Here is a 10,746-nt window from a genome sequence, read left to right on the forward strand (position 1 = left end):
GAGAGACAGATAGTTATAGGACGACACACACACACATTTACAAACGTACACAGAGGTAATCACGAGTTCAAAATGGTGTATAGTAGATGTGTGTGGGGGTGTTTCTTTGCGATGGACAGTAGAAAAGTCCCCTACCCCCTTTTTCCTTAAGGCTACGTATTCCTCATACCCACCTTTCTTCCCCTTCATTGGTGTTTTAAAAGTTACTTATGTGCATGTGTGTATTTATGAAAGTGCATGTATATAACCACTACACCATATGCCAGTGGGCACCAAATGTAAATAATGTACATAATCCCTCATCGCTTAAATATAGAACTGTATTATAGATTTTTATTGAAATCCAATTAGCCTATTATTCAACTGGATGTCAGTTTAACATGAATGCAAAGTTTTGTGAAGGTTGGTTTGCTGGTTTATGCATCAAGATGGTAACAGCAGAAATTGCCATTTATATGTAAGATATATGTGTGTATGTACATGATAATGATGATGGCTGTCCACTTGTGACCGAGGAAGAACATCAGACCAATGTCCATGCAAAATGCCAGCAATATCCATGCATGATGTTACTGTACCAACAGTCAACTTCACCCAGGTTTACATCCACAGCTTCCATGCTTGCAACAGTGCCCTCCTATAGAACCAGGCATCAGTCACCTAGCCAGCGAGTGCACAGCCAAGTTTTAGGTCCAGTAAGGCTTGCACAGCACCTCACTGACCCTCTCCACCTTACTGATATGATATCCAGTGCCAATATGAGTTGGAGGCTCAGAAATGTAGAAAAGCCATAGTCTCAAGTACAAGCAAAATATCCCCAAACTGCTTAATGCCATTCTCTGCATATCTGGTTTTATATCAGTGACCATCTCCTAGAGACATGCTTTATATTATCATTGTCATCATGTCCTTTCTATTCTGAGACAGGTTGGACAATTCAACAAAACCGAACAAATCAGAGGACCCTGAATGACCTTTTTAATGTCAACCCTTTCACAATGTACTAGGTACTTGTTTTCATGGCAGCAATACTAGTTAGGTCACCATGAAACTTGCAATACGAAAGATCCCTTGTGACTGGGGGGGGGAGGTATAATAGAGAAGGGGTGTGGATTTATGCGAGGGGTTGAGAGATAAAAAGTATAATAGAAGGGACAAGAACAGGGGGAGGAGTTGGAGAGGAGATACATGGCCACCCCAACATTATATGAGAGCAGGTGGGAGTAAATGAATGTAAACAGGAAACAGACGAGACATTAATTACCTAATGAGCAAAAACTGATATACAACACTTCTGTGTAGTAAATCATATCATTTACGAATAGAATTTAACTCATGAAAAAAAGAAACAATAAAAATATAACACTTGACAATTTTTATTACTGCTCTTTTTGAGTGCGTATATATACACATACATAGATTTTCATGATCAATGCATTTAATTAATCAATTACAATATCACATAAATTAGATTGTAGTGGCGTTTGTGATTGTCGGTCAAAGACCAAGCTGATGGTGTAATCCATACAAATGGGTTTCAAGTTGTGCAAAAAAAGCCCTTTTATAGTTTCTCAATATTGATCTCTAAAGCAGAGCATGGCATGTTGAGTTCAAACTTTGTGATCACATCTGGGTGTAATACTCCAAACTTGCCAACACTTTGGTTTCCAACGATGATCTCTGCACAACGACCGGGGAAAAAAGTTGGATCTGCAACAATAAAAATTAAAGGTAAGTAATCAAGATGATAAGGGCCGAGTTCTTGGTGTTTTTGTTATGGCATTTCTTCCTGAAAACACAGACACGCAAAATCCTAGGGATTAATGAAATTAGACGGGGGGGGGGGGAACAGCACATGAATTGAATGAAGGAAGCTTATCTTTTTTCATCTTTTTACTAGTTTTAGTCACTGGACTGTGGCCATACTGGGATGGAGGTGGGGACTGCTTTAATGTGTTTCATTGGTTCACAACAGGGGTTCATATAAGATTTTGCTGTTAAAATTCATGTGCAATAAATTAGTCAAACTTCTAAATGTTTTTTAGTACAATCCCTAATAATAACTAAGTATAAAAGGATTTTTGATGCATCCACCTGTGTAAAATAGGAATCAAAGGAGTCCATCATCATCATTTGATGTCCATTTTCCATCCTGATATGGGTTGGGTGGTTTCATAGGAGCTGGAGAGCTGTCCAGGCTCCAATTGTCTATTCTGGTGTGGTTGTTAGGGCTGGATGTCGTTCCTAATGCCAACCATTTTGCAGACTGTGCTGGGTGCGTTTTACATGGTGCCATGTATGTGGTGCTGGTACAAGTGCTTTGTATGCGGCACTGGCACGAGTGCCTACTATGTGATGCTGGCACAAGTGCTATGTATGTGGTGCTAGTGTACAAGTGCTTTGTATGTGGCACCGGCATGAATGTTTTGTACGTAGAATCACTGCATTAGATGAATACTTAAAATAGATCTAGAGCTGTAAAAATCAGATTATAGGAATTGATACGTTAGCTGTTCCAATAATAATTATTATAAGAATGTTTTCTGATGCTCTACCAATTCTGCCAGTTTATTTCTCCAATAATAATAATAATGGTTCCTAACTTAAGCACAAGACCAGCAATTTTAGAGGGAGGGTGTTAGTCAACCCCCAGTGCTTGACTGGTGCTTTATTTTATCACCTCCAGAAGGGAGAAAAATAAAGCCAGGATTTGAACTCTGATCAACAGAATCATATGTAAATAATGGTTTCAAATTTTGGGAAAATGCCAGCAATTTTGGGGAGGGGTGTTCAATTGGTGCTTATTTTACTGACCCCAAAAGGACAAAAGGCAAAGTCGACCTTGGTAGCATCTGAACTCAGAATGTAAAGACAGACAAAATGCCGTTAAGAATTTTGCACAGCATGCTAACAATTCTGTGAGCTCACTGCCTTAATCATAACTAAATGATGCAAGACATTTTGCCCAATGCTCCACCAATTCTATCCGTAACAAGTAACCAATTGAAAGCGAGGTCGACCAAAGAAAATGTGGAGGAGGAGATTGGGAGGGTTGGCCTGAAGAAGGAGGACGCCCAAAACCAGGTGAGATAGTGTGAGAGCAGTTGGTGTGAGTATGAGGTAGATCCGGCCAAACCTGGATTTAAAATATTGGACAATGATAATAGAAGTGCAAAAGGGCAGTGAATGCTTGGAGGGATTTTAAAATTAAAAAACCCCACATACCTTCGAGTGGTTTGATGTAATAGTTTGCACCACTGTCTGATGCATACTTTACATCCAGCAGTTGCATAATGCGGTCCATCAAGCCATGTAAGACCTCGAAACCAGAATTCTTGTTGTAGTAGACAGCGCACAAATGACGTTCATTCCTTGCTCCATTGTCTTCAAGAAAGAAGCAAAGTGAAAAGAACAAAAAATATATAAACGCAAATGAGGAGGTGCCAAGCAGTTCCTCGCTTTGGGTAAAAGAAAAATACAGGAGGATCAGTTAATTATGATATTATTCAACATATTCCCCTCTCAGATTCACATACTTATTGAAGTGGTCCTCCACAATACCCTTAAAGCCAAGAACTTTTCAGCACCTACTCCTCATACTAAAAAATTGCTGCACTTGTAAGCCTTACAGTAATTAAGTTTGAAACTTGGAAGTCTCAATCAGCTGCAATTGCTGTTAACCCTTTTGAAGCGAACCCATTTAATCCTAATGATACCAGTCTGCTTGAGATCACCTGATTCTATGATACAAACTTCCAGTTACAAAGTGATTGAAATTAAAAACCTTCCATCAAAATGCTATGTTAATTTATGCTCCAATAATGATAAAGCTATTTTACTAAAATCATTATCATTGTCATCATAATCATTGTTTAACGTCCATTTTCTACGCTGGCATGAGTTGGATGGTTTGACAGGAGCTGGCCAGGTACAGAGCAATTTGGGTCCCATTTGTCTGTTTGGCATGACTTCTACAGCTGGATGCCCTTCCTAATGCCAACCACTTTACAGAGTGTACTGGGTGCTCTGAAGGTGGAACAGGCCTGGGCAATTTTTACGTGACACCACAAGACTAGGATATCCCAGCTGAGAGAAGGGTGTAGAGGACGTATCTCTATGCATGGATGGCTGTGATTTTACTTGGCTTGATATTGAAAAGTAACAGAAACAATGGCAATGTATTTCGACGGAAATATGACAACAAAAACAGTAAAACCTTCCTCTTGATTCCAAAGATGTGATAACACTTACTCCTCCTGCTAACTTGCTGTCAGTGAATTAACAATAACTAATGTGACAGGCATTGCCACAAGGGTTTGGAGAAGACACGAAAAGCAGCTTGGTTGGTTGGTTGGTTAGCACTTTAATACCACAGCCATTGTGCATGTTTGAAACGAAAACAACAACAGCCACAGCCACCCGAACCACCAGCGCCATTCAGCTGGTACTTATATTCACAGCTGAGTACACTAAACCAACAAAAGGAGTAAAATGAAGTCCCTTATGCAAAGACACAATGCGTAATCCAGCCCAAGACTTGAACCCACGACCTTCTAACACCCTGATTACTCAACTATGTGCTTTCACCACTACCACGACGACGACCACCACCACCACCACCACAACCAGTACTGCCACTGCTATTTCAGCTTTGATAAACAAGACAATCATCAATATTTAACTAAGCTTTGCAACTCACCTCTGCTAGGATCCTGTAAAACAACATCGGAGATCTCAAACAGTTTTAATGGAAGAGGCATGTTCTTGTTGTTGGACAAGGTTTTCAACAAGCCAGGTAGGAGCATTGTACGAGCAACCTTCAAGAGAAAACATGTAAATTTAGGTTGTTATTTCAAGACAGACAGTGGTTCGTGATGTCAATATGATGAAATATGAATGACCATAGAAAATTTATTTATAAATCCAACATTTTATCATTTACTTGTTTCAGTCATTGGACAGCAGCCATGGTGGGGCATTGCCCTGAAGGCTTCAGTCAAAGAAACAGTTCTATCAGTCTCTTTGGCTGGACTACTAAGTTGCAGGAATGTTAATAAACCAACACTGGTTGTCAAGCTCTGATGAGGTACAAACACAACACAAAGACATACACCCTATTTATCTTTTGCTTGTTTCGGTTATTAGACTGGCCATGCTGGGGCACTGCCTTGAGGCATTTTAGTCGACCAAATCCATCTCAGTACTTATTATTTTTTGTAAAGTCTGGTACTTATTCTATCAATCACTTTTGCTGAACCACTAAGTTACAGGGATGTAAACAAACACCGGTTGCAAAGCAGTGGTGGGCACACAGAGACACAAAGACACTCACACTCATAGATATACATATATATGACAGGCTGCTTTCATTTTCTGCCTACTAAATCTACTCACAAGACTTTGGTCAGCCAAGGATTATAGTGGAAGACACTTGTCCAAGGTGCCACACAATAAGACTGAACCAGAGACCACATGGTTGGGAAGCAAGCTTCTTAACTACATAGCCACACACACACACACACACACACACCTACAAAATATTTACAATATTTCTTTATGTCCATTTTCCCATGCTGGCATGGGTTACAGGAATATGTTTACGGGGCATTGTTCTGCAGCTGGATACCCTTTCTGTTGCCACCTTCACCTGTTTCCATCCAAGGTGATATTTCCCCTCGGTTGGACATATTTTCAAGGAAGACTGAAGACAAATGACACTGCTTGCATGACAATATCACACACACATACACACACACATTGGGATTCTTTCAGTTTCTGTCTACCAAAGAAGTTTCTATAAAACTAGATTTTAAACATTGAATAGCTATGGGGATCCACCAGAATAAAATAACGATTAAAAGGGGTCCATGGATAAAAATGGTTGAGAAACCCTGTTATAGACTTACCTGGAATTCTGCTGTTTTAGGGTTGGAAATGTGTACAGGTTTTATGTCATTGATATCAAGTCTCAGTTTATCAGCAATGTCCTCTCTTGAACACTACACCAAAATATAAGAAAAAGCATTATGAAACAATAATTAATATCCGTATCACGTCCTCACTTTGTTGTTTTTTTTGTTATTGTTTTTTGTGTTTTTTGAACTTATATATATATACATACATATATATTGGGTTGGTGCATAATTATTGTGGCTTTTTTTCAACAAAAACAATAACAACATATAACAAAAACATCCTTAAATAATTATTCCGCAGCATATTCACCATCTACTTCAATTACTGTTTCCCATTTGCTTGGCTGACGGTCAGACATTCATTTAAAGAAGTTTTTGTTAAATATTATTATTGCTTTTGTTGGATAAAATTTGTTGAAAAAAAGCTGCAATAATTATGCACCCACCCAATATACATATAGTGTATGTATATAAATATATATATGTATACATATTTATAGTGTATATATGTATATATATATATATATATATATATATATATATATATATATATATATATATATATTTATTGAAGAGGTTGCAAGAGGCTACGAAAATTTTAGAAAAAATAAATAAGCAAATAAATGGAAATCGAACCGGTGAATATATACACATATAATACAAACTTATATAAGTGATGTATTTGCACATACATGCAGACGCTTTGCACTGAGTTCCTAATGGACCAAATTTGCAAGTTGTTCTCAATTCCATTTTCGGTTTTGTATGAAGGAAAGGCATGAATGCTACAATTTCATCAGACTTGTGTACTCATGTAAGCATGCACAGCATTAAATACATTAAACAATAGAAAGTCAAGCTCACCAATGCAAAAGTCAGGACCTCAGAGAAACCAGCAGCTGCAATGTTGACCCTCAATAGATCACCTAATTGATTCATAGGAACCTGAAAATAAAAGGTAGATCAATAGATAGTTGGGTTGGCAAGGAAGTAATTTTGGTTTTTTAGTGTGAAATAAAAGTCATTTATCTTTTAATACAAAGAATGAACTTTAATCAATTATATCTTTTCCATTTTGTTTGATAGCCTTTTGCCATCTTTCTGGCAACTTCACGATTCTGTGCTCATAGAACTTCTGGACCTTATCAGCCAAAAACTGAAGCCAGTGCAATTTCAGGTCATCATAACAATGTCACTTGACTGGCTCCTGTGCCAGTGGCATGTGAAAAGCACCATTCAAGTGTGGTCAATGCCAGTGCCACCTGACTGGCCCCCATGCTGGCAGCATGTAAAAAGCACCCACTACACTCTCAGAGTGGTTGGCATTAGGAAAGGCATCCAGCTGTAGAAACCTTGCCAGATCAGATTGGAGCCTGGTGCAGCCACCTAGCTTGCCAGTCCTCAGTCAAACCGTCCAACCCATGCCAGCATGGAAAGCAGATGTTGAATAATGATGATGATCCTAATTGAAAGTTTTACCATTCAAAGAATTTTGCAAACTTTGAAATAAATGGTAACCTGATGGTGCAAGGTCAGGGCTCTATGGTGGATGTGACAGTAATTTTTCACAAGTCAGCAAACATGCGTGTGGTCTAGTATTATCATGGTGGAACACGATTCCTTTATGATTTGCCAACTCTGGCCATTTTTCTTTGATTGCTTCCTCCGGTTTCATTAGTTGTTGACAGTAAACATCTAAATTGATCGTTTGGTTCCCCTGGAAGCAGCTCAAAATACACAACATCTTTGTAATCTCACTAAATTGACAGCATGGCCTTTTTTTGATGCAATTCAGCTTTTGATGTGGTTTGTGCTGGTTCATTACACTTGGACCATGATCGTTTTCGATTGATTTTATTGTAGACAATCCATTTTTCATCACCAGGTAAATTTCATTGCCTTTGAGATGAATATTGCAAATATTGATTCATTGTGTTAAGCAAATCTCTTTCAATTTATGTGGAACCCAAATATCGAGCTTCTTAACAAGTCCAAGAAATGTTAAGTGATTTTCAATCATTGTGTGTGATACATTTAACCTCAGATCCAATTATGGCTTTAATTCAGTTATCATCAACTCCAGTAGGTTGACAATCTTCAGAACAGAATTTTTTAAACCATTTCTGACATGTATGTCTAAAGGGTTAAAAAACGCACACACACATCCTATAAAACATGTGTCTGTCTGGAACACACATATATTAATTTGTACCCAGTTCAACCTCATTGGTGTGTTTCCCCAGAACATTATACACACGCACAGCTTAGAGAAGCAGAAGGTCAACTCTGAGGAATACTAGGCCAACAGAAAAAAAAAAAAAAACTATTATAAGAAAGACAAAGAATGAAAGATAATGCTTGCCTAGTCTTATAAAAATTAAAAATAGTAGATTTATTTGGTTATTATACTTACTTGTGTTGCTGTTGCGTAAGTTTGTGGAAAAGTGTATGTAATGTTATCATAGCCATATGCAATGGCAACATCCTCAATGATATCACAGGCGTGGATTATATCTGAGCAATGTTAAGGAACAATGATGCATAGTGAAACTGCTACAATATATTGTCCTTTTCTGATTGGTTGGTATTATTCAACCAATCAGCTTTCATTATTTCCTGCTGAAACTCAAATACTGAAAGTATTCATTGTTAATCTTTAATCTGTTATGCTGTTGCAGGCATGGCTGTGTGGGTAAGAAGTTTGCTTCCCAACCTTGTACTTTTGGGTTCAGTCCTTCAATGTGGCACCTTGGGCAAGTATCATCTACTATAGCCTTGGGCTTACCAAAAGTCTTGCGAGTGGATTTAGTAGGCAGAAAATGAAACATGCTAGTTGTACGTACGTACGTGCATGTATGTATATATATATATATATATATAAACAATACAGTGTAGAAGATGTTTGTAAGCCATTTAAGAACACACAAAAACCGTTAGTTTCACTTCAACATTTAAATTTCATTTGTGTTAAAATGAAATTAAATGTTGAAGTGAAACTAACGGTTTTTGTGTGTTCTTAAATGGCTTACAAGCATCTTTCATGCTGCAATTATTTTTGTTTCAGCACATGTTCTCAGATCAAGTCACTTGCTATGCAAGTACATCTCCATAATATATATATATATATATATATATATATATATATATATATATATATATATTCATGCGCCCTCACCTCCAGTAACACCTAAACACTCACACACACCATTCTTACATTCATGCAAGTGCTTGCACACCCCAGTTCAGCCAGGTCACCATTATTATTTCCCCTTCACTTAGCCTCTTTCTTCTAGTCATTTTATCATGTTAAACCATTAATCCCAGCACATTTTTTCTCCTCTCAATTCTTTCTGTCAAAGAGCTTAGGCTTGAAACGTCAAAGAATTTTCCATTCTTTCTGGGCCTCAAACTAATACACCTGCTTGTTGTTCCCTCACCTGTCTTTGTCTTTTGTTTTCTGCACATTTCAATTACACACACACACACACACATGTATATGTGTGTGTGTTTGTTTCCATTTTATTAACTTCTACAAAAACTGACACATGCAGGTGAACCGACAACAAATTCTCTACTCACTTTGTGCCATCAAAGCTGCATAGAATAAGGGTTATCAATAGAAAGGGCATGGTGCTGTAAAAGAATACTTGAATAACATATTTGTCTGACCTATACAAACATGGGAAAATGGATGTGAAAAAGGAATGTAATACCATCATCATCGTCGTTTAACATCCGCTTTCCATGCTAGCATGGGTTGGACGATTTGACTGAGGACTGGTGAACCAGATGGCTACACCAGGCTCCAATCTGATTTGGTAGTGTTTCTACAGCTGGATGCCCTTCCTAATGCCAACCACTCCGAGAGTGTAGTGGGTGCTTTTACGTGTCACCCGCACAAAGGCCAGTCAGGCGGTACTGGCAACGGCCACGCTCAAAATGGTGTCTTTTATGTGCCACCTGCACAAGAGCCAGTCCAGGGGCACTGGCAACGATCTTGCTTGAAAGTCCTTACACATGCCACGGGCCCAAGTGCCAGAAAGGCGACGCTGGGCACAGGTGCCATCACGATATACATAACATATGATGATTGTCTCATCTTGTCACAGATGATAGCTATCTCGCATTATGACAGTGAGAAGTCTGTACATCATTGGATTTAAGTGACAAAAGCATTTTTAGCTACTTTCTCGGTCACTATAGTAGACAAGTTCCAGTAACAAGCATTGCAAGATAACTAGTACTATTTTGACTGCAAGTTTTACATCAGATTTTTTTTTTCTGAGAAGAGCTGCCTACCCCATGGCTTTGTCAAAAATAACAGGAGCCTTTTCCAACCATGGGAAATCTATTTAACATCTATATACATATATACATACACACAAAAAAAATAAATATTACAGTCTCTCTTGAAACTATTCTAGACTAATGATAACTGACTCTTGATGCTAAAAAGATATCTGACACTAAAATCCATTCAAATTTAAAATGTTACATTTACAAGAGTAGAGAGAAAGTAGACTTAACAGCCATGTCACATCACCTGCATTATATCACACAGACTACACTTTATGCTTCTATAATATACACATATACTGTTTACTTTTTTACTTGTTTCAGTCATTTGACTGCGGCCATGCGGGAGCACCGCCTTTTAGTCGAGCAAATCAACCCCAGGACTTATTCTTTGGAAGCCTAGTACTTATTCTTTTGGTCTATTTTTGCCAAACCGCTAAGTTAGGGGCACGTAAGCACACCAGCATCGGTTGTCAAGCGATGTTGGGGGGGACAAACACAGACACAAACATACACACACACACACACACACACA

The 10,746-nt window shown here is 38.2% G+C and overlaps 1 protein-coding gene across 1 annotated transcript in view; it reads right to left on the minus strand.

Annotated features, from left to right (window-relative positions):
- Positions 1 to 1,360: 1,360 nt before the first annotated feature.
- The window catches only part of LOC106883974 (phenylalanine--tRNA ligase beta subunit), a 58,143-nt gene continuing 48,757 nt past the window's right edge, over positions 1,361 to 10,746 (minus strand). Inside the window, exons 14-19 of the mRNA XM_014935134.2 lie at positions 8,329 to 8,429; positions 6,780 to 6,860; positions 5,907 to 5,999; positions 4,700 to 4,817; positions 3,226 to 3,384; positions 1,361 to 1,710 (exon numbers count right to left, since the gene is read on the minus strand). Coding sequence (XP_014790620.1) covers positions 1,562 to 1,710; positions 3,226 to 3,384; positions 4,700 to 4,817; positions 5,907 to 5,999; positions 6,780 to 6,860; positions 8,329 to 8,429 — 701 coding nt within the window. The 3' untranslated portion in view covers positions 1,361 to 1,561. The remainder of the gene's footprint in view (positions 1,711 to 3,225; positions 3,385 to 4,699; positions 4,818 to 5,906; positions 6,000 to 6,779; positions 6,861 to 8,328; positions 8,430 to 10,746) is intronic.

The sequence above is a fragment of the Octopus bimaculoides genome, chromosome 26 (genome assembly GCF_001194135.2).
Source record: "Octopus bimaculoides isolate UCB-OBI-ISO-001 chromosome 26, ASM119413v2, whole genome shotgun sequence".
In the NCBI taxonomy this organism is placed as follows: Eukaryota; Metazoa; Mollusca; class Cephalopoda; order Octopoda; family Octopodidae; genus Octopus; species Octopus bimaculoides.